Source organism: Idiotropiscis lumnitzeri, chromosome 1 (assembly GCF_059441095.1).
Source record: "Idiotropiscis lumnitzeri isolate Australia: NSW breed Sydney's pygmy pipehorse chromosome 1, RoL_Ilum_1.0, whole genome shotgun sequence".
Taxonomy (NCBI): Eukaryota; Metazoa; Chordata; class Actinopteri; order Syngnathiformes; family Syngnathidae; genus Idiotropiscis; species Idiotropiscis lumnitzeri.
The window spans coordinates 36390823-36414913 of NC_142391.1; the positions used below are offsets into that span (position 1 = coordinate 36390823).

At 42.6% G+C, this 24091-nt stretch overlaps 1 protein-coding gene across 1 annotated transcript; it reads right to left on the reverse strand.

Annotated features, from left to right (window-relative positions):
- Window positions 1–3607: 3607 nt before the first annotated feature.
- mn1b (MN1 proto-oncogene, transcriptional regulator b) lies at window positions 3608–18487 on the reverse strand. Its single transcript, XM_088298612.1, has 2 exons — window positions 14038–18487; window positions 3608–4989 (listed from the first exon to the last, which is right to left on the reverse strand). The coding sequence occupies exons 1-2, from the start codon at window positions 17543–17545 to the stop codon at window positions 4763–4765; spliced, it is 3735 nt and encodes a 1244-aa protein (XP_088154738.1). The 5' UTR covers window positions 17546–18487; the 3' UTR covers window positions 3608–4762.
- Between the last annotated feature and the right edge of the window lie 5604 nt (window positions 18488–24091).

The window sequence follows — 24091 nt, forward strand, 5'->3', positions numbered from 1 at the left end:
TCTTAAAAGTTTGAAAACGGCTCGAAAGTGTTTGAGGGAGAAAGTGGGTGGAGGGACGGAGGGAGGCCGGGGTGTGTGGAGGGTGCTCCTATGTCAACATTGTGGTATTTTCCCAAAGATGCATATCGCCTCAATACAAATAGGAGATTTATTTATAGGAGTACACAGAAAGCGGCATGAGAGGAAAGTGTTTGGCCCAGCTTTCTGGACACGACCCCCTCGGCTCCATGGATGGTCTTCATGGCCAGGGAAATTGTTATTCTTTGAATGTGCGTTGGCTGGGAAACACACAAGTTCTCAAGCAACCACACCGTGTCCACCAACTACCCCCAACACCCACCCCCATCCCTCAGCATGGCTGCCATGCAGCGGAGCCCATTGAAGGAAAAGGGCCAGCACCATACATCTTGACCCGAGCCAATACCCCGAGGACTTTTTGTCACGATGTCCGGCATGTCTGAGGCTAATCAAAAAAACTCTACCACTTTTCCCTGTACACAGCAGACTACACTGTTCAAAATTAGATCGAATAGATTATAGCAAAACGAGTTTTTAGAATCTCAAACCTAGTTAGGGTGTGCAAGCTGCTGCTCATACAACAAAACAGCAACCTGCATTTCTTCAAGCGTGTCGTCGAAACCTGTGAGCACATGCCCATCCTTCCAGGAAAGAGGTTGGTCAAACCAGACAGACAAGGTAGTGCGTCACTTTAAGGACACTCTTGGCTTCAACAGTGAGCGGACTGTTCAAGCAAATGTAGCACCTTTTGTTTGTACAAGATGTTCTTTAAACAGTGAAAAGTGCACGGTATGGACCAAATGGCTGGTCATTTCTTTCCTCGGAATCTAAAAAGAAAAAAAAAGAAAATCAGAATATGAAGTCACTTAACATTTTGAAGGTTCCACTCTTGAGTGAAAACTTTCTTCAAGATGTTGGCATGTATATGGGGAGGAGGGGTCATTATTGTCTATTCATCTGCAAAATAGCTGAGCAGTTCAGAGAATAACAGTGAAAAATGAAATGCGGCCTCTCAATCTCTGCTCTAGTTCGTCCCCAAATTTGTGAGACTTGGCTGAAGTCGGATGTCTTTATTGACCGTGCTTCATGAAGTGAGGTGCAACAATGTCCAACAATGGCTGAATTGATGTCGGTTTTTGTCCCAAACACAGTGTAGAATAAATCGCAGCACAGAGTTAAAAGAGAAGACATCATCTTAAATCCTGTTCATGTACTGTAAAATTTATAAAGGGCAAAAGATACAACAAAAAATACACTTGAATTTCAGAAAAATTAAAAAAAATGAAAAAGAAAAAAAATTATTTATTTGATAAGAAGTTATTCGGTGGAACTTCTTTCCACCATGCTCTGCATATAAGCCATCATTGTTCCAATATTCAACAATTCAATTTTTTTTTATGCTGAATATATCTTCTGTACTTTTCATCTTATATCATCTACCTCCTGAATTCTTGCCTTCACGCTCCTCCGCATAGCCGTGGAATTTCATTTTTTGACCCCATTTTCATTAACTCACCTCTGTGATCCTTTTATCAGTTCCTGTTTCTTTGTTGGACTACTGGGTTGTGCATGAAACCAATTTCCCCACCCACTTTTCCAACAACAAATTCTTTCACCATTTGTGTGGAACACCGCATACACTATCTAATAGAACACAAAAATGCGCACACTCAGAACCATAAAATGTCACATTTTTACATTTATTCCAAAATGAAAACATTTTTTTCCCCATTTCCTCTTCCAGGTGACACCATTCACATTGTGTGTTTCGGCTGCTATTTGCTCTCTGGGCATCACATTAACAACACACTTTGTAATTCTACACAGCAGGCGCCTGCTACAGCGACAAACACACCCAAATAACTGAGGCCTGCGGGAACTGCTGTTACCATGTGTGTTTGTGTGAGAGAGACAGCAGCAATGCAGGTTGATCACAAGCCCTGCTAGATAGCATTGACGTCTCCACCTCAGAGATGCTACATGGGGGTCATTGATTGGCAGTAAGTATTCATGCAGATGGCAAATAGTCAGGATAGCTGGGGGAAGTGAGGAGCGGCTTTTTGGATACTTGTACGGAATTATTTGGAAAAACAAATTCTGTATTATATATATATATGGTTTTTTTTGGTTGTTTTTTTGGCAATATAATTGACATTGGATAGTTTCCCGTGGCATACCTGCTGATCTCTCACACCACATTTGATGAGAATCATGCATTAGCCAAAGCATTAGGTACAGTGTATGTGCAGAGACTGCTGAAAGGATTAAAAAAACAGTGACTTTGATTTTAATATTTTCATTATTATAGCTGCAGTTTGCAGTGAAAACTGAACTACATCATACTGAAATGTGGTTCTTACCTTTTTTTGTCTGACACAAGAGAGGGCACATTTGATCTGTTTTCTTTTTAATTTTTGCACCCATAATCTTGGTTAGGGAAGAGTTTATAGTCGATTATAATTGATTCCAGAATATTCTACAATATACAGGAATTTCCTATGACACAAAATTTGTTCAGTCGGCACACTAATAGTCTCTGTCACTAACGTCTGCAAAATCTCAGTAAATATTTGTATGAAAAACACTTTTAGGCTGTAAATTAGAAATAATCAAATAAAAAAGGTAAAATGTGGATCATTTCTTCCCTTCACTCCTGTGGTTGGCTTCCTTACTAGAAGGGGAGAAACGATTTTTCCGTGCCATTCGTAACATGCCAAACTGACCAGGTCCCATTACATTTGCAGGAACAATTGACTGCAATATAATCTAAATTTTAAAAATATTTGATCAAAAATAACCTAATTAGTTGAGAAATTAAGGAGATTTTCCACACTCTCCACCACTTGTCTTCATTAAGGTCAAGGGTGAGCTGCCTCCCAACTGACTTCAGGCTGGGTCACCTGACAATCAGACAACCAACCAGTCATTATCACAGCAATGGGTAATTTAGAATCTTCAATTAACGTGTATTTAACTTCATAATGCTTTGTTGATGGTATGTGGGTATAAACTTGGAGTAACCAGAGAATAACCACACAAGTATTAAAGAACATGTCAACTCCACGAAAGGAGTGCAGGATCTCATGAGGCAGGGCTGTTCACCACTCTTCTACTATGCTGCCTTCACCTTAAAATACCAATTTGCATATTTATCAGGGCTAATTAGGGAATGTGGCAAAAAGCCTATTTCTCAGATGGCAATTGTTTTTTTTTTTTTATTTATTACAACCTGCATGTGTTGAGCAGGACTGTCATTAAAGATGTGAGGAGGGAATGAGACGAGAGTTGAGAAACGCAAGTACACAGAATTAATCATCTTAGCGTCTTAATCCATTAAGAAGATGCGCATTCCACAGCATCGCTTATTTGCCACTTCACGTTTCTATATTTTACAAGAACCTACATGCTGTCACTTGGTGTGCTTCAATTCACAACGTCCTTGTCATAGCTGTCATTTGAAATATACGGCAGGCATTTTGCATAAGATCATGATCCTCAAGGTAACATGTACTTGTAACATTACAGGATACTTGAAAATACCATTTTTATCTTGGTTTTTTTTTTCAGAAAAAACATTTAGAGACCCGAGTTTCACCTTTAACGTCATATTTATTGTTATTTAGTTACTCAATAAAACATATACAGATATATACAATATGCAGGAAAACAGACGACTGCACTTTACTTATCTTTTAAAAAGTAAACAAAAATCAGTTCATAAATTGCTGTCACAGTCCTCCATCTACTGTTTCAGAAATTCAAATTCAACAGAAGCTTTATTTAAAGATTACAAGATTGCCCAACACACAACATTTTTTTAAATCTTATTATACATGTGCAATACCAATAGCCATTTTTTTTTCAATTCCCTTATTAAAACAATGCAAATGCCTCCATTTCAGTTCCCATTGGCTGAATTGTATACAAGGTTGAGTTCATGAATATGAGAGGAGAAGAGAAGATTCATACAACATAAATGAACAGCAGCAATGATATTGGTAAAAAAAAAAATGCTTGGACATGGAGGCAAATAGTTGTATTTGCAAAAAAAAACATACATTCATGCATATTGTTCCATGTTCCGTTATTCTTCTGTATTCATTCCACTTCAAATGAAGTAGTCCGCTCATTTGCAATGGACAAAAAAATGATCAAAATAGGGAAAAGTCAGATGAAAGTTTTTGGGCAATAGTTGCTTACAATGGGTTCATAGATATTTACATTAGAGCTCTACGTGTACGCGAGGAGAGCAGAAAGGCCATACTTACTAACATCTTAGAAAAACCCTCAGCCTGCCAAGTAAATCACGTGTCAACACTGCTACACAATTACAGCCAGTGGCAACTGAATATATCTGCTTTTGCTATCTCATAATCATTGTTTGACAAGTTTATACCTTTCTTCAAAACAAAATGAAAACAAACCCCCCCCCCCAAAAAAAAAAAAAAAGCAAAGAAAAAATATACATGTCCATTTGAGGTTTTCCAGATCGGGCAAGTCGAGCCCACGGTGTGATGTCCAGCAGTGTCTGAGTGAGTGACTGCAAGTGTGTGACAATAAAATGGGATTTGGATGTGTGTGTCTGTGTATGTGTGCGTGTATGTTTGCATTTCAACGTGAAAGTCATTCTCTCCCTGAACAGGCAAGAGATGCCTGCACTTACCACATTTTATCATTATCATTCTTTGTCATTAGTCTCTGATCTTAGTTTGTCCCCTTCTTTTGTGGAGGGACAGCTTTTTATTCAAGTCAGTGCTGCCACAAATGTCCCAAATCGGTTGGAAATATCAGAGTGAAGTGAGCGCCAAGAAGAAACGGGCCCTCCTCTGCCCTTACTGTCCCCCAGCTCGTCTGTGCAGTGGACGGACAGGCACTGAAGGTGGTTCCCTCCTCCTCCTCCGCCGCCACCGCTGCCTCCTCCGCTGGCCCCGGGGGTCCCGACTCCAGCCTTACTCTGGGACAGCTCAGATTCTGCAGGCAAGCAAAGAAAGAAAAAGGTTAATCCCAACTGCGCAAAATGGCGGATGAATCATTTAAATACAATTTGAATGAAACCAGTGTCAATTACACGTCCCACTCTAAATCTGCACTGTGATATTAATTTAAAAGTGTTGCGCCACTGTGTGAATGTAAACCCCTTCTCCTGGTCTGACACACAAAAATGGAAAGCACCTTCATTTGCTCTCCCGTGCAAGTCTGCGCTGACCACTGATCCGGGAGTCAAAGGGCACTGACAAAACTGGCCTTTAACCCTGCTTGACCCAATTTATTGGTATAATGACCGTGCCGCCTTATCGACCCCGTGTCACAGAGATGTGGAGGCTCATATTAAACGGCTGCGTCAAGCTTCCTGAAAAATCTATACACAGGTTGATTATACATCATATTAAAAAATCTGCTGTGCCAGAGAGTTAATGCTGACGCCCGCGGTGCACGCTGCACATATGGAGAAAAATCACTCGGAGTCGTGTAATGAAAAACTTAGTCAAGGGGAAGATTGACGAGGACAGGAAGTGCTTTCTAAACGATATATCATCTGCCAATATGCTGTGGACTGTGGGGCAGGGAGGAAGAGAAGCTTGGAGGGAGGAGAGACATCGCAACTTGGACAGAGGTAATGGAGGGACTACGTGCTTTGGATATTTTCTTTTAGCCAAGAGCACAGAGGAAGTGTGTGAAGACATCCAGTCTGATTACTCTCCCATCTCCTGTGCACAAACACTCCACACACACACACGCTAACCTATGCTTTAGCATCGTGCGAATGGATGAAACAGATCAGCGTTATGCACAAAGACAACATCAGGGACAAGTCGTGTGGAGAAGCAGAGAGAACACAGCCCTGACAAGCTGAGGCACATGCGTCGCACAGGCTGAGATACACGACACACGCCGCACCACTTTCCCACCAACACGGTAGTTAAGATCACAGTTTGGAAGACTAAAATGTAATCTATCTTAATTTTCACTGCGGGATAGTTAGTCAGAATGGTGATGGTTGTAAAATGTGTGGTATCATAGGAGTGGGACGCAGTCCAACTAATAAATTCAACACCAAGAGGATCGGGACACCCAATTTTGTGGTCTTGATTTATTTTTTTACTTTTTATTCCAAGATGAGAAGCGTTTATAAAAGAGAAAAATGTGTACATAATTCTTGTCACATGTCGGTGACATTTTTTAATTAGGTTGCATTTTTAGTTACAATACGACAACCCGTCCCATAACAACTGAATGAATTTGTTACTTTGCTATCCTTTAGTATTGAAAACATGACAAGGTGAACTGTACTTTTGGGTGGGTTAGGCTTTTGTTTACTCTAGTCATCCCTTACCCCTTTCCCAAATCCTAGCCTGGCCATGCAGCAAGGACAACCAAGGGAGGCAGACACACAGCCTTGCCCCCCAGCCTGTCTGGACTGTGACCACTGGGATGGAAAAGTGGAGGATTTGGTAAAAGGTCAGGCAGCCAAGCCTCCTGTTGTTTCGTTTGACTCTGCAAGGATTTTGTAAAAATTGTCTCTCCCAAGGAAGCAAGATGTTAAGAGGGCGGAAGCGGTGAGGGAGAAATGAGGATTTAGAGCGGCATCGGAGGTGCTACTGACGAGACCTAACATTTGCCAGAGGGTCCGGTTATACACCTCGGCGTGGCAAAGTAACCCCCCCGCCCCACGCACATATTGCCTCCCTCCACCCACTCTCACTCCCTCGTCTCAGCGCCCTCCAGCAGGCGCCGGCAGCTCATGCTAGCAGGGCACAGCGGGGTCCACACCGGCCTGAATAGGCAGCCAAGCGTTCCCCTGGCTCATTGCTGACACACAGCAAACTGACAACACGTTCGGCCAAACACACAACACGCCAACCGCTGCCGTCGCAGCCATACCCGCATCAGCCTTTAGCCGCTGCTCCACATATACACGCGTATATTTAGATGCGCGCACGCAAGCGATCACAGCAAGACACATCACTTCCCCACACATCACTAAGATCAAATGGAAAATTAATATATCGCCGTGAAAAAAAAAAAAAAAAAAAAAAAAATCAGGACAAATGCAAAACAATTAGTCTGTAATTCCTCAGTATCTATCTAGCTATCTATCTATCTCAATATATATATATATATATATATATATATATATAATCCCCAGCGAGCTGATTTACAAAAGGAAGGCAAACACACACACAAAAAAAATGACACTTTTAAATGCCGGTGGGATTTTTCATGGAGAGAAAAAAACCCACCACGCTTAAACTGAAAGCTTTATCCATGGCAGTGAGTGTGTACTTGTACTCCAAACTGGAAACGATAGTGTGAAGTTGTGTCACACGAGCCCAAATCCCAAATCACCGTGACATTTTACACACAGGCAAATCTAACCTCTCAATAAGATCTAAGTTGTTATGGCTGCTCACCGGCGAACACAGATTTCGCATTCACGGTAATATCAATAATAGCCTATTAATCTGAGGGGAACTACAGCCCAGCATCAAGAAGCAATAAGAAAAGGAGAATGTTAAGCCTGAGGAGGCAAACACACCTAAATTGTCCTTAAACACATCCGAGGCAGACAAGATTACCATAGCGATGTGCTTCTAAACAAATACCAAATTCAATGTGATTCATTTGTATCGCTTTCACTTCAAGTGTGACACAGTTATTTAGCGCCTGATGAGAATGCCTCTCTCTCTCACACACACCCACACAAACCATATAGAGTGAAGTGCGTACATGACATGAGAGTGTCTGGAACCCGACGGCCTGACGCAGCTTTCCATGTCACTACACAATCAGCAAGCAATGTGAAGGAGGAGGCAGACAATAATTCTCCCATTATTTTTGCGGCGAATGTTTGCTTAAGTTTAAAAATAAGCACAGCAGCCTTTGAAGTAAATATATGTGTTGTGCTTATCAGTAAAACGAGTACATGCGATGAATTGTCGCTTTGAAACAACAAAAAGATGGCAGGAGGAGACAAAGTGTGCGCAAGAGAGTTAACATTTTACAAGGCGTCTTTTTTTGGCGCTAGTTCCTCACAGCCGTCACGTTGATTTCCCAGGCTCCAGGATCTCAAGCGGCATGGCTCTGCCCTTTCTATCCCAAGCTCTACTTCCATGACGACACTTCACCTTTGACCTCCCGCTCCCGGGGGCGCGACACGATCTCCTCTGAACGCCACGCGGTCCAATCAGACCGCTCCACTCGCTGACAAAAACACCCAAAGGCTTGCGCTCCTATGACACTGTGTGACATCAGGTCAGATTCCTTTAGCATAACAACTAGAGCCATGGATGGCCTGGTGTGAGAATTCTGTCTTTGTCAGCACAAAGAACCCGTCAACATCCACCCAAGAAAAAAAAAGGTGGAGGAAAAAAAAGTGTTTTTGCCACTGACATGTCAGAACCACGGTCCCCTACTTTCCACATTCACTGAAACCCCACCCAAAAGAAGAGCAAAGTTTACTAAATGAATATCTCAAAAAGTACCTCAAGCCTTGAGGTTATCAAAGTAGGGCATGTGAGGCAAAGTTTGCAACCCCCCCAAAACTCCACCCGACTCTCAAACTATGACCTTTGCCTCAGAAGAGGGAGGATCTCTGCAAAAGCGAGGAGAGAAGGGGGTGGGCAGCGCATTTCTCCAACAAGGGCAGAGAGGTTATTTTGGTTTGAATTTCCTTTCTGTTCTCCGGCCTGCAACTTTAAGGGAGCAAAAGATGAGAAGCTTGTCCAGGCAGGCATTGCCCACAGCGTTTGTTACCTTCTCTTACACACACTGACAAATGCGCACACGCACTAATACACACACTCACCTCTCCAGCCACAAGAAGCGCTTCGGAAAGCAGACACAAAGCAGAACATGGGAAGTGATTTATTGGGCCCTTCATAACTCACAAGCATGTCTATGACCTGTCCGGCGTGTCATCCAAGCCGGTGACATATTGATCTACTTCCCTGTCTCTATTTTGTCTCAGCATATTGGGGAAAATCCTTCGTTCAAAGTTTTCTTTTTTTTTTTTTACCTAATAAAACCCAATATTTAAAGATAGCAGCAGCATGCTCCAAATATTTAAAATCCACCGCAGAAATCCCATATATGATGCAATAATGCAATGCATGATTTATACAGACAACTTATTTTATTTAATTTTTTTGTATGTTGTTTATTGTCACGGATGTAAAATAACGCTTCACTTTCCCTTGAGGGACTTTTTATCTGCCACTATCACTCGTTTCTTTTTCTCTCAATCAGCTTGCACTTTTGTCTCCAAGGAGAAAAAGCTCAGGTGTCATAAGTCATTTGTCAATTCCTCAATACAAATTAAAGATGCCTGACAACAAGCTGTATGGCAAACAACATAACCACTGCTGGCAGTGTGACAACACTGACACCTCAAGAGAACTGCGAACACATACACACCTTTTTACAAGCACAGACATATAAACCCAACGCCTTTCAGTGGCTTTGTACTAAACTGGTTCTTTTTCCGCACCCCCCCCCCTCCCTTTTTTTTTGTTTTATTGCCACTGCTGTATGGCAAGCAGTCATCAAGACATATTTGGATGAGTGTCACATACATTGGCAAGAACTGATTTTTAACTTTTCAATTTGTGCAACTCCAAGATAAATGCATCCCACTCACTGATCCGCACAAGAACATTCACCACACTCTTAAACAGTTTTTTTTTTCTCATCCAAACACCTTTCCTCTGGGAAAACAACATGCTGGATGAGCTTCTCTTTTTTTTTTTTTTTTTTTAAATCCAACAAGCAAATAGCTTGACACCTTTCTTCAACTTTAATGCGCTGCCTTCCACTGTGACCGGCTCAGTGTTTTGAAAAAGAAAAGTGCATGTATAAACAAAAATGCACAAGTGTTCAAAACACTTCATATGTAGTGCATGTTTTTCCCCCCTAATCATGTAGTATATATAAATCAAGAAAAGGTTTTTTTGTTGGTTGGTTTGAACACAGAATAATGTTAAAACATTCCACCAGGCGAGGGGATGTGGAGTGCTGGAGAGTCGATGGGGTGGAGTTGTAAGTCTGACACAGTCTAAATAAATCAAACTTTATGTCTGCAGCTGACACATCCACACTATCAAGTTGCAGTCTACAAACCTACGTACACACACACACACACACACACACGCACATGCGCAAACTTAAGAAAAATTGAGAGGAACATGAATGCATAGCTCTCATCAAATAGTCAAATCTCACAAAACAAGTCCAGTTAAAATGATCAAAATAGCAATTGTGTCGCTTTTTTTTTTCCGCACAAAAGGGGATAGAGTTACTTAAATGCAATCATAGTGCTGAAATTCGCTGCAGAGAAACGCAAGCAATTCTACTCCTAATGAACTTGTCAATAACCAGGTCAAATTGTCAGAGTTGCCTGCAGATGAATTATGTCTTTTGGAAACAATACTAGCAAAGCTAATTGATATGATTATCATAATGATTATCGCTGCTCCAGGAGAGAGAAGTGTGCGTGAGGCTTTGCGGCGTGTGTTGTTGAAAAAGTCAATATGAAAGACTGTGTAATGACAGGTAAAGCACATAGCACTGCCCCGAGCTGTTTTTTTTTTTTCCCACATGCAAGTAAGTGCCAATCACTTTATTATTTTTTTTTCCTGTTTCAAAACAGGAAATACAAATTACTGGCACAGTTTGTTGTGGTGTTGTACTGAAATGTCAAAAGCAGAAAGTCTCACAGGATCATTCTCAATGCGGAAATATCAATACAACTTTTTTTTAGTGTGTGGATTAAAGCTGATTCTGGTCGTATTGTAACATGCAAGATCTTTCTTTGTCAAATCTGTCAAAGACAGAGCGACAGAGATTTGATCATAATCGGAGCGCTTTAAAAGACTTATTACTCTGAGTGAAGAGAAGAACTGTTCAATAAGGTCAGATGTGAAGTATTTTAAACGTGTTGAACAGAACAAAAGTGAAATGTGAAACAAGCGAGAAGGGGAAAACAAAAATAGCTCATTGACTTCCTCCATCCCATTTCTGGTTGCTTGTTATCAAGACTGCACACATTACAAAACGTGCCAACATACCGAGAGAGAATTGACATTTTTGAGCCTTACATTTAATTCAAGCATGTGAAGTCGAGGTCAACGGCACCATCCTTCATAACTTAAATACACAAGCGGTCACAAAAAGAGAAGACCAAAAAAAAAAAAAATGACCTGCTGAATGGATCGTGAAGGCAGCATGCATACGTCGTATACATGTGCATCAGTGTCAACTGGGATACGACAAGGAAAAGAAAAAAAACTTTTTAAACTTATGTTTTTAGTAATGTAAGCATTAGAATTAGTTGATTATATGTATCGCTCCCTTGTAGTGCCCAGAACTGTAAACAACAACTTGGGAGCAAATAGTTTTGAAGGAAAAAAAACAGGGAGAAGAGGCTGACTCTGAACTATTTGACTCTCCTCCGAGTTAAACTACTGCTGAACAAATTTAACATGTACACAATATCTGTGTTTAATTCCATAAATGTAATTTTATAATGTTTCCTTTAAAGAAAAATAGTAACACATTTGCAGGCACGTAATATAAACCGCTGGAAAAAGAATAATGTATTTTACTTAACTTAAAGTAAATCCCCCCCCTAAAAAAAATACAATCACAGGGGAAAAAGAGGTATATATCTTAGACGCTAATGAACATAATGCGTTCTCGGCAAAGCCACATTCAGTTAATGGTAAAGACGTGGAAGAGCAACCTAAAATCCAACCGACTGGTTGAGGTGAATAGTTTTTGTCGTGACAAAAGCCAGTGGGACGATGCCTCTTAAGAAACTGCGATGTGCGCACAGACTTATCTTAAATGAATATATTATATTTCTCCTTTCAAAGTAAACCCAAGCATCAGATTCAATCTTCAGATCGCCCATTCCCTCCCAAATGTACCTCCACTATGTCTTTTCATCTTTGCTGTCTGAGGCACTCAAATGAAAAACTGTCAGGAGCCGTGATTTGTGCTAACTAGCTATCGATCGCTCCCGAGCTGCATGCCTCCTGTCCATGCAGGGAGGGTGGCGAGAGGAAGAAAGAAGGAGAGAAGAGGAGAGGAGAAAAGGCTATTCTTCTTCCACTGATTTGTGTGCATGCAACAGGGTGAGGAAGCCAGCCTGACAAATAGCGCGGGGTCTCTCTGTCAAAGGCAAATCCATCAATATATCTAAAAACACAGACTCATATGTCCATAATATATGCCTTGTATCACACGTATACACACTCCTCTGGCTTTGTTGTTTTCACTGAGGTTTGCATAAATTAGCAGAGCTTGTGCACCTCTTAGGACCACATCAATAAATCAGGAGAATTAAAAGGCTAAGTCGCTGTTCATTAAGTTGAGTGGTGGACAACTAGTTCCAAGCAAAGCAAATAGCAGAAGGGGCTTGTCTGATAATCTAGGCAAATATATATTTTTTTTTAAGTGATATCAGGCCTCTCGTTACAAGTTATTGCGTTAGTGTTACCAGCCGCTATCCAGTCTCACATAAACAATGCACTATATACCCTAAATCGAGACACAGCTCGCTGTGCTCCCCCACCTCTCGCTACGCCTGCAGTGAACAGAACAAAGAGGCGCTGGAGACACGCTAGATACTGGCTAATACAATTAAATGAACATATATTTCCATTATTATTCTCCAAAAATATTTTGAAAAAAGCATGTCAGTGATTACAATCGTCGGGGGTTAACAGCCTTTTAAATGTTGTCATATGGGCAATGACATAAATACTTTCCTTATATATATATATATATATATATATATATATATATATATATATATATATATATAAAATGCAAGTACATGAGCGGGAATTGAATAGAAGTAATTCTAGAAAATGTCTAGTCCAAGCATAATATTGAAATGAATAAATCATGTAATTATAGCATAACTGTATATGAAGCATAGACAATTATTAACAATTTTACATAAAATAACCAGTGCGTGCATTAACATTGCGTCATATATTAATGTTATTGTGTTGTAGAATAAAATTGTTTAATATAAGAAATTGTAGTTACACTACTTCACAGAACCACTTCAAAGCATTAAATTTGACCATTAAAACTTGAAATAATGAATGGTAAATTTAAATATGTTTTGCTTTTTTGACTAAATTTAACTGAGTACTGAAATAGTAATTGTGCAACAAAGTTTTGCATGGATGTATTTCCAATACTAGTTTTACAAAGTAAAACGGTAAGTAGAAAGACAAATTTACAATACAATATAAAAGTGTGTTATTATGGTAATGTTAACTGGTATTAAATAGCACAGTTCTACAATTTTTATACTTTTCAAATACAAAATAAAAAACAAAATAAAAATAAAAAAACGAGTCAAGTTTAAACTAAACTAATTGTAATAATAATTCTGGAAATTATGTCCAACCAATTCAAAGCCAATCCCATTTCATCAGCTCTGCATTATCCCATGGTAATAACATAAACAAACACATAATAAGGCAAAGGAAACCCCACTGCGGAGACGCACATCCTCTAAAAGCTATTAATCTTCTCAACGCAGTTGTTCACCCTGAGAACTGAGATAAAGAACCACGGGAAATGTTTACTTTTCTTGAGGTGTTCTTTTCAAGTGTCACGAAAATGAGGAAATCTATCAAAAAAAATAAGAATAATGAAAATAAAAGAAAAAAAGAAAAAGAAAAATACACCGTGGGGAGGAAAAGGAAAAGTCTTTGTGCTGTCGGAAGGCTTTTTAGACTGCTCTATATTGTTATATATTTTTGTCTTTAACAAAAATTGGACAAACTAATTTTTTTCCCCCTCTCATCGAGAGTGACATTTTCCTACCAGCAAAACATTTACAATATATTTTGCGATTTTAAAACTAGGAAAATCTTCACCTTGTCACCACAACACTAACATATTCTGCATCTTGTTCTGCAGTTCAGATCATTCAAATTATTCAAGGACAAATACGGATAAAATGTGGGATGCAAAACAAAAGAAAGAAAATGTTCTTACCTTCTTTGTTGTTGTTTTGGCTCTTGTTTTTTTCCCAGAGCCCCATGGACTTGTCATCCTCGGAGCCGTCCATCATGGCCTTGTCACTGGGCACGTACCAGGTGGCGTGCTGCTCTGCCATTAGTGTGTCAAGGTCAATAGTGCCCATTGAACCCTTCCCAGCGTCGGGGCTGCAGCTTGCCAGCTCGTTGTCTCCGTTCTGAGCGGGACAATCGCCGTTCTTTTTGCCATTTTTCATGGCCACAGGCTGGTCTTCCGAGATGCTGAACTGCTGCCTTTGCAGCTGGATCTGGGCCTGTAGAATCTCCAGAGGATGGATTTCATCCTGACCAGAGGTGCTGGATGGGGTGCGTACCTGCTCAACCCCCGGTGTACCTGGATGGCTCACCCCACTGCCGCCCGTTGCGCCACCAGCACTCAGTCCATAGCTGTCCGCCGTCGAGGTAGTATGATTGTTAATGCCTATGCCTAAGGTTTTCTGTCCATTCATTTGCATTTTAGGTGAGCCGCTGATCATCGGGCTGCGGTTGGACTTATTGGCTGAGGAGCCTCCTGCATCTGAGCTGGACGACACCTCATCCTCATTGCCAAAGTGGGCGCTGACATCATCAGAAAAGTCCACACGGGGCGAGCTGCTGTCAGACTTGGCGACACTTTGAATGCCACTGTCCAGAGAAGACATCAGGTCAGCCTGGTCCCCCAACATTAGGTCACCTCCTTTCCCCCAAGTGGGTGATTGCAGGTGTTTCTCATGGGGCGTGCCCCCACCCCTCTCCCCAACACCAGCTGCAGGGGCTTGCTGGCCTGGACTCACAACAGGGTTTCCATTTTCAGAGGAAAAAAAAATTCCAGGGCTCACATGTCCACTGTCTCTTTTTCTCCTCCCTCTCCCTCTCCCACTCCCTGTTGTTGCCTTCCCCTCACTGCACGGGGTAGCGTCCATGTTGTAATTTGGGGAGAGGGCACTGGCTTCCCCCTGCACCGTCTGGTTTTGACTTGCAGGCTTAGAGTTGCTATTCCCAGTGCCAGGCAGCTGGTTGTTCTGAGAAGTGCTGCTCTGAAAATATTCAGGCCCAGCACTGCCAGTCCCGTTAGATGTGCTGCTATTAATGTCCTGCTCGGTCTGACTCAGTTTTCGCTTGCCCTCGTTTTGGTTTTTCTTGTTGAAAGTTACGTTGAGGTTGGGAGCCCCTAGGCTCGCGATCATGTTCTGGCACGCTGTAGAAAGGGCCGCCAGGCAGCTCTGGCCAAAAACACTGTCTTTAGCACTGGTTTTGTTAAAATTCCCAAGAGACAGAGCACCAAGCTTGCTAACAGACGACCGCTGGCCTGAGGGGAACTCAGACTGAGGAGGGTAGCTCCCTGGTGAGGTGTTCACCCCCTGGGGGACGTTGTGAGCTGGCCCCTGACGGTTTGCCCCTCCATAGGGGAATGGTGGTTGTGCCCCCATTGGAGGTGCAGGGAATTCAGGCGGTCGCCTCTCTGCCGGTGCATTCGGATGTCCTGTTCCTCCCGCTGCTCCTGGAGACTGCATTTGTGAAAGGTTGCCCATGTTGCTGCTGAACTGTGAGTGCAAGCCTGGAGAATGGAGAGCCTGTACATGTCCATCTCCAGGTATTCTCATGGGCTCCTGCATGCCCATACCTGGCCGAAACATCATCCCAGGCCCATTCTGCTGCAGACCCATGTCATGGGGCCCTGAATCATTGCCTGCCCCTCCCATACGCCGTGACATCATCTCCCCAGCAGGGTGGGACCCTTGAAACCAAGAGTTCTCCTGGTTTACGTGTGGATTTTGTCCGTCAACATTGGCCATTCTACCTCCATTTTCCCTGTCGAAGTTGGGCTGAGGCATGCCCCCCACTGGTCCTCCGTGACCCAGTGGGCCCGGCGGCACATCGCCGTGGTGACCGAGTTGCTGCAGACTGGGCTGCCTCATTCTCTGTTGCTGGTTGCGAGACGCCATCTGTTTTATCATCATGGCTGCATTCTGTCGCTGCTGTAAAGACTGTTGCTCAGGCCCTGTGTGCTGGAGTGGAGCCGGTGGGAAACCTTCATTCACAGGTGGGGTGAATTCACCTGGCAGTCCGGGATAGGAAGAGGGAGAGAGGTGATTTTCCATGCCACCGCACCAGCCTTCACCTCCATGCGCATTAGGAAAGTCAAATCGAGGCCTTTTTGCCATGTTTATATAAGGAGCGTCAAAGTGTTGTAGTCTCTGATTTGGAGGCTGTTGGGAGGGAAGGGGAGCAGGCTGTTGCATATTAAACATGGGGTCGCCATAGGGATGCAGACCTCTATTTTCCAGTCTGTGAATGGGATATTCAAACTGATTGTGTTGGCCACTCATCATGACCCCTCCGTCCAGAATGTTCGGGTTGCTGGAGCCAGACTCAGCCTGAGGAGGTCGGGGGAGGCCAGGGGGGCATGAGTTCTGTCTAGCTATCAAGCCAGCCTGTTGTTGTTGTTGCATGAGAGGATGTCTCGCATTGACCCCCGGGTCCATTCCCACGGGCACCTTCCGGCCATTACCAAATCGCTCAAAAAAGATTCCATGTTGAGGCTGCTGGGGCGGTGGAGGTTGATGTCCCTTGGAGATGCCCTGCATGCCCGGCGCCCGAGACATGCCAGGGTTTCCTGGAAAATTCCCACTGGGAACTGGCCTACCGGGGCCAAAATGGGGTAACTGTGATTCGGACTCAGACGGGGAAAATACAGGTACATCGAAATGTCCAGACGGGGGATCACTGGGGAAGTTATAATCTAATCCCTCCACAGCTCCCTGGTTGGGCATCCGTCGATTCTCCAGGCTATGAGAATCGGAGGAGGATGAGGAGGACGAAGGCAGGCCGTGGAAAGAGGCTGCCCGGTTAGGGGACTGGTCGAGGGGAAGGCAGGGGGCAGGAACAGCGTGGCTGCCGCTGGGAGGACCGTGATGTTGGAAATCAGGCATGTTACCAGACCGCTGCTGCTGCTGTTGCTGCTGCGGGAAGCCATCCCCCGCCTGTCCCTCAGTGAGAGGATCAAATCCTTCACCAAAGCCCTGCTGTGGTCCCATGGCATTGTTATTGTAGCCCATTATCCTGGCACCATGCAGGCATGATGATCCTGGCTCTGGGCCTCCAAAACTCCCACTAAAGTGAGGATGATGTTGGTGGGGATGAGGTTGATGGCCGTGAGGATGTCCTTGGTGAGGTTGCTGGTTGTTAAAAAATCCATGCATGGGTCCTTGCTGCTGCTGAAGTCCGCCCGCTGCATGCATGTCGGTGTGACCTCGGGAGTGAAAACCTCCATACTGGTCTCCGTTCATGTTCATGTTGAGTCCGAGCATCTGCGGGTCACTCATAGGGCCCATGCTGGGCTCCACAGCTCCAGGTGGACCACCAGTGTGAAAACTGGTACTTTTATAATGGGAGCCCATGTTCAGTCTCGGGTGGTTTTTCTGTCTCTCTGACTGGCCAGGGATTCTGTTATTAATCTGAGAACCAAACTTTTCCAGCCCAAACATAATATTCCGTCATTAATCCCACATGATAGTAAGATTGCGAGTTATTGGGCAGACCGCTAAGCAGTCTGTTCCCCAAAAGCAAAGCGAACTACAATCCAATTAGCTATAGCTAAAAGTCAGAACTAAAATAGAAAGTTCTCTTCTTCTTCTTTTTTTTTAATTAAAAAAATGCGGGGAACCTGTTTAAATATGCTCACGCGGCATCCCTGCACTATAACGTGTTTGATCAAGCAAATGCATTAATATAGAATAATTTTATTTACCTTGCCGCCCGGTTGTCTAATGCTACACTAAAGTTTCGTGTGGGCATTTGTACGGCGTAATCATGGCACAAAGACATGTCTCTACCAAAGAGAGAGGAGCGCACACAAGAAATAAAATGACTAAATTTGGGAAATTTAAAATTAAGCCCTATCATTCATTAATCCAAACAGGTGTCAAAGTACCCACGGCTTCTTTTCTGTGTTAAGTCCCATAACGGCATCTAGAAAAAGTCCCATCGCGGCCGTATTGTCAAAACTGTCTGTAGCTTCGATGAAGAAAAAAAAAAAAAGTATTGTCCATCAGAATTGGATTAATTGCCGTGCAGGTGCAAAGAGAGTCGTCCGGCTTGATGTAAAGTCCACCATTAACTGTTCTCCTGCCAAAGCACCGGAGCGACGTGTTCCCGGTTCCGGTTCTGGTCCCGGAGCTGCGAGGCGTGCACTACCCGCACTCCGCAAACACGGAGCGGAGTGACAGCATCCTCCACTTCGCTTGCGGAGGTTCGCTCTGCGATGAAGCGGTGCACCTCTTGGCTCCTTGCTCCTCTCCAAAACGTGCGCGACCCTCCGATACTGACTCGTGTGGTGAAGTGTGCGCGCGCTGGAAGCACATTGACTGGAACATACACACTCGGTTTAGCCGCTTTTGGCTGTGTGCGGGATCAACGCGTCCGCAGGAGTCAGCAACAAGTTTTGCATTTCCAGCAGCACTTCCATGCATGAGGCCCCAGCCAATCAGAGGGCCTGGAGACGGTATAGGGGCGGGACTAAAGCTTTTTAAGGTGGTCTTCCAAAGCAGATGACATTTGTAAACCTTTATGTGTAAATCAGTATTTGCAATGACTTCCACAATTTGTTTTTGTTTGAGCATATCAAATTGCTATTTATTGCCACAAGTGTGTATCTTTTAATGTGACACCATAAAATATATAGAACATTTAAAAGAGGGGTCCGGGTGAGCTGCAGTGGGTACATTTGAGGTGAAAATGGCTTATACGCTCTTGCTTAAATCAAAATTCTTCTGTTGCTTAAATCTGGGGCATAATCCAATCAACTTTAGTAGTAACATTCATCTTATTTGATGTTATCTGTCTTAAAAAAAAGTCAGGCTATTCTGGGGGGGTGGGGGTGGGCAACTAAAAAATGTTCAAACTCAAAATCATTTGTAATTGATGGATTCTGAACATATTATATTTCTAGTGTGATTAAGTCACGTGATTTTGATAGACTACCAATTAAAAAAATTTAGGTGATACGTAGACATTATTAAAGGGTGGTTCATTCCCATGAGCTCAATCAAAATGGTACCTGCCTTTACCCGAAGGAGAACAAATCATCCTTCAAATATGTTGTGCCTGGCTTTATGTTGATCCACCTTTCGCGTATTTACTGTATATTAATGCAAAACGATTAGTCATTTCAAAATTGTTTTGTTAAATAAGTGGATGCCTCGAATCAAATAACGATGAGACAACACGTGTGATGCAGCTTTGCGTTAATAAAAAAGATAGACTAATTCGTAATTATTCCGAAATGTTCTAATTGCAGGCTTTTAATTTGCCCGCCTGAATTATTATAATAATATTTTTTTTTTTACATAATGGGTTAGTAAATTTAGTAGTTTTGTCCTGAAAGCCGTTTTTGTTGTGCCTCTTGATAATGTATTTTAAAAAATCCGGGCGTGATGTGCTGTTTTATATTAAATGTTGGCAATTACGTTATTGTCGGAATTTTCTAATTTAATTATTAATGTATTTTTCCGAAATATTGTCGAAATGATTTAACAGATGATGTCATTGGGTAGCCTTTTTTCTTTATTTTATTTTATTTATTTTTTTTATATACTCAGGTTTGCTGAAGGCTAAAAAGCGTGCTTTTATTTACCAACATGTGCATTGCGTTTTGTGAGATGAGCACCACGTTCCGATCATTTGTGTAGACCGTGAGCTTTCAGACACTTTGGTGTCCAGCTGCCTTTTGCGTTTGGAGGGAAACTAGGAGGGATTTTGCCAAACAGACACAGTGCCACCCAGTGGCTGTTTTTATAGAGCCTGCAAGAGCACAGGCGTCCTTGATTGGTGGTCAGAAATTTAAAATAAAGCATAGTTTTCTATTGTAAGAGGAGAAATCCCACTGTGTTTGATACTAAAGTAAATGTTTTCGTGTTTTTGAAAAAGTTTGAATTTATTTTGTGGTAAAAACAAAACGAAGTAGATGGTAACTGAGCATTATTAGTTTTCTGGTTTGTCATCAAAAAGCATTGTGATGTGTTTTTATATACACTATTCAGTACTAAATTCCATTGCACTCTCTTATTTATTTATCTAATTTATATATTTGTCTGTATTGTTGTTGTATTGCACTGGAGAGGGGAGCCCTCTAATCTCGTTGCACACTTGAGTACAATGACAATAAAGGGATTTCTAATTCTAATTCTAAAAGGCTTCTACTCCTTGCTCTTGTCTCACGCATTTCTCAAAATTTTGGATAAATAGTCAAGAATTCACCTGCACTTTCTGTAGTGAAAAACTGGTCACATGGTCACAAGGAAAGAAGTTGAGGGGGCATGATGTCAAAGCTGACCAGAGGCAGGTTAGGGAAGCAGTAGGCCTATATGATTGTGTGCGTGTTTTTGTATATTTGGACTTTTAGAGGAGGGGACAAGGGATGGGAGATGAGAAAACGAGAGCCAGAAGACAGGGACTTTGTTTTTAAGGGGACCTGGGCCTAAGTGTGCCTTCTTCAGAAAGAAGGGGTGTTCCTGTGTGTGTGTGTGTGTGTGTTGATGAGAGGAGAGAAAAAAATAAGCTCACAATTTTCTTTGTCAGTGGGCCACTGGAGAACCGCCTCCATATTTTCATATCTAGCTGGATTTAGCATCATTATTTTTACCTAGACACACTCACAAAAGCTTTTGCATATCAAAACACTTAAAGACATGTCTGCCATCACTGCTGCAGAGCTCCCCCCTCTTAGAAACACCTCATTTCAACATTTCATGTTCATTTTCCAGCTGATAAAAGCTTTGTGTATAACAAAACCCCATTAACAATACAAGAAACAAGTATCCTCTGCAGGAAAGCGAGGGGGGAAATCAACATAATGAATATGGCATTGTTCCCACTGTAGTTCTAATACTCACGCACATAATCCCCCGCAAGCTCCATCTTCAGTGTTTTAAAATGGAGACAGACAAGTTAAGTATGACAAAATGATGCCATGGTCTCATCCCCCTTGAATGAGCCTCCAGTGATGACAAATGAAGCTCAGGGCTGTCGCTAAGGCGACGTCACGACAACGGACAGTCTTGCAGGCTTTCAAGCACTGTCACATGAAGACTCCACTCAGCTGTGATTTAGCACTCAATTTGTCTCAATATTTTACTCAATGGGACAAGATAACACAAGTGGGTGTCCTTTTCTGGTCTTAATTCATGGTGGCGAGCACTTGCTCGGATAGATATACATTATCAAGCGGGGTTGCCCTAAGAGACAGTTCCTTTCCTCGTTGGTGGACAACGTCCTGTGTGATGGGGCAAGTGTGGAGTGCAGCTTGTGTGTGTCCTCTTTGGGCCTGTCATTCAGCTGCAACATCACAGCTCTGCGGGTCAGAGCAGGTTAAGCAGCATCTGTCATCAGAGAGGCACTATTGTATTGTACAAAGAGAAGGGATGCGACAGTGAACCTTTCCCCACCAACAACCTCCTCCTTCTCATCATCTATGGGCTACGTAGCTCCCAGAACAACAGGAAGGCTCGTGAGAATCGCTGAGGCTAAACTTGACCCAAGCTCAGGAAGTACTTTTGACATCACAGTCAATGTGCGGTAAACCCAAAATAAATTTCCTTGCCAAGGAAACTCTGCAACCCCCTGGCAAAAGTGGTCCCAGAGGAGGCTCACGTGCAAAAACATGGCAAAACTGTGAATGGAATCGTCATTCTGACACTTCCTCAAACACTCATGTAACAGGATATGCAATCACATGATATAACTAACAATACAGATGAGCATAATAAATAAAACCGATCACTTGGTTCGAATTTAAGAAATTGAGATGTTGACATTTTCTGAAAGAGCATTAAAAATGCCTTCTGAGTGTGAAAATTGGGCAGTACTTGGTGAAGAAAAGTCCATTTCAAGATCAGGAACTATGTACCTGGAAAAAGGAGAAAATTCTGATCAACACTGGTGAAATTTGCACTGTTTAGCAAAGCATTTTAGTGAAATGAATACCTTTAATTTCACAACATGTACACACACACGCACGCACGCCGCACATATATATATATATATATACACACTACCTCCTTCTTTGAGCAAGAGGAGCAATGTCAAAGCTCTGCAAAATCAGCTTCATCAGGCTACTAATGAGCATGTTTTTGTTTAAACGTTCAGGAACAGACTCCATGAGAGGGGTATGAGCACTCAACAACCACATGGGACTTGAGCTTTAAGCCCAACCCCGTGTTGCGTGGTCAGCATTTGCAAGAGAACATCAAGTCTGGCAAATTTTCCATTGGTGCCCGCTCTTCATGGATAAGAGTCGGTTAACACTGAAGATACTTGCCTGACATGACAGTCTGGACACGCCGGGGAGAACGTTACATTGCCTGCAACTTCATCCAGCATGACCAATTTGGCAGTGGATCAGTAATGATTTGGGGAGGCATCTTTGTAAGGCTGCATTGCTGTGCTTGTGCTAGCCAGAGATACCTTGACTGTCGCTTGGTGCAGAGATGAGATCCTCAGACTTATGCTGGTGCAGTGGGCCCTGGGTTCCTTCTGAGGAATGACAAAACCAGGCCTGATAAGGCGGAAGTGTGTTGGCCGTTCCTGCATGATGAAGGGGTTGAGTTTTCGGCCTCCTTGTTCCCCAGAACTGTATCCCATTGAGCTCACCCGGGACATCATCATTTGATTCGGTAAATCAACAAAACGCTGCACGACAGACATGAGCTGCCTGACGCGTTAATCCAGTTTGTGAAAAAAATCCTCGGAGGGTCCATGAGGAAAAAAGCGCTGTCAAACTTCACAAAACGAGTGAAACCCTTTTTTTATTTTTAATGTAGCTGACCTCCAATGGGAGTGTGTTTCATCCGGGCGGGACAGGATTTGAATTTATTTTTTTGCTATGGTACAGGACAGGATTTTTTCTGGGTGTGAGATGGGAAATGAGTGAAAACCCACTCCTGTGACACCCACTAAGCAGGCGTAAGCAAACTACAGCCCGGGGGCCACATGCGGCCCGATAAACGTTTTAATCCGGCCCGCCGCAGTTGAAAAAAAATAAATGAATAAACTTTGTTAATGTTTTCTTTTCTAAATATTGTGGTGTGTCAAAGACAGATATTTTGTAGTAATGCTTTTGTTCATTTTCATTTAAAATTAAATATGTTTTTTTCTCTGATGAACTGAGGTTACCAAAACACTCCGTCCATCTGCTCCTGGTCCGGCCTGTCAAATTTTAGAACCCATTGTGGTCCACCAATCAAAAAGCTTGCCCACCCCTGCTCTATATGGAGGTCATACGGGAACGAGACAACCCCCCCACACACCTGCACTTCTGAGCCTCATTTTGATTTATCCTGGGGAAATGCCACTGATGTTAGTCTGTCCTGTATTCAAAGTTTGCATTTAATTTCGAGTAGGATTCCAAAACCAGACCCGTTTGGGACAGTGTAATTTTACAAAGACCATTTTTATTTTGTTCCCATCATATTCCACTGGGATATTCTCATACTCGCCCTTGGACCTTGTTGGAAAAAGTGGTTTGGACACTGGATGGACTAATAAAGAATTTCATCTAGAATATTTCCTGAATTGAGATCTCAGGAGTATTATTTTAGTGTTCCCTTTGTTTTCTTGACATAGCTGAAATAATTGATCATGTGTGATATCCTTTCATGCGGAAGGGTCACTTTCGATACGTTTATTTAGGCATTCTGGCTACCAAACATCATGATAGGTTGACAATTATTTGACCCACAAGTGTTTACTTGTGCCATATTCCTACAAGTGCTTCAAAAGGAAGACACATAGGGAGATGGATATGTGCCGACAGTAAAATATTGTGAGCTGCCACTTAGCAGGTGGTGCGTGGGCAAGTATGCCCATCTCCGCTTTTAGAAAGAACACTATTAGCTTGTTCTAGGTCAGCAATACTGGTTTCCTTTCACAAGAACAAGGCTGTTCTTCTGAACAATGACAAAGGGCAATTTTACAGCTGGCAGGCAAGCAGTACTTCCTGCGCATTAAAAACCAACTTGTAATTTTGCCACTTGCCC

What these genes read in the sequence shown, in the direction of transcription:
- mn1b (XM_088298612.1), bottom strand. Translation starts at nt 17,545, where the DNA reads ATGTTTGGGCTGGAAAAGTTTGGTTCTCAGATTAATAACAGAATCCCT. An exon ending in CCAAAACAACAACAAAGAAG is followed by an intron (nt 4,990 to 14,037) that starts GTAAGAACATTT and finishes GCTTGCCTGCAG; the next exon opens with AATCTGAGCTGTCCCAGAGT.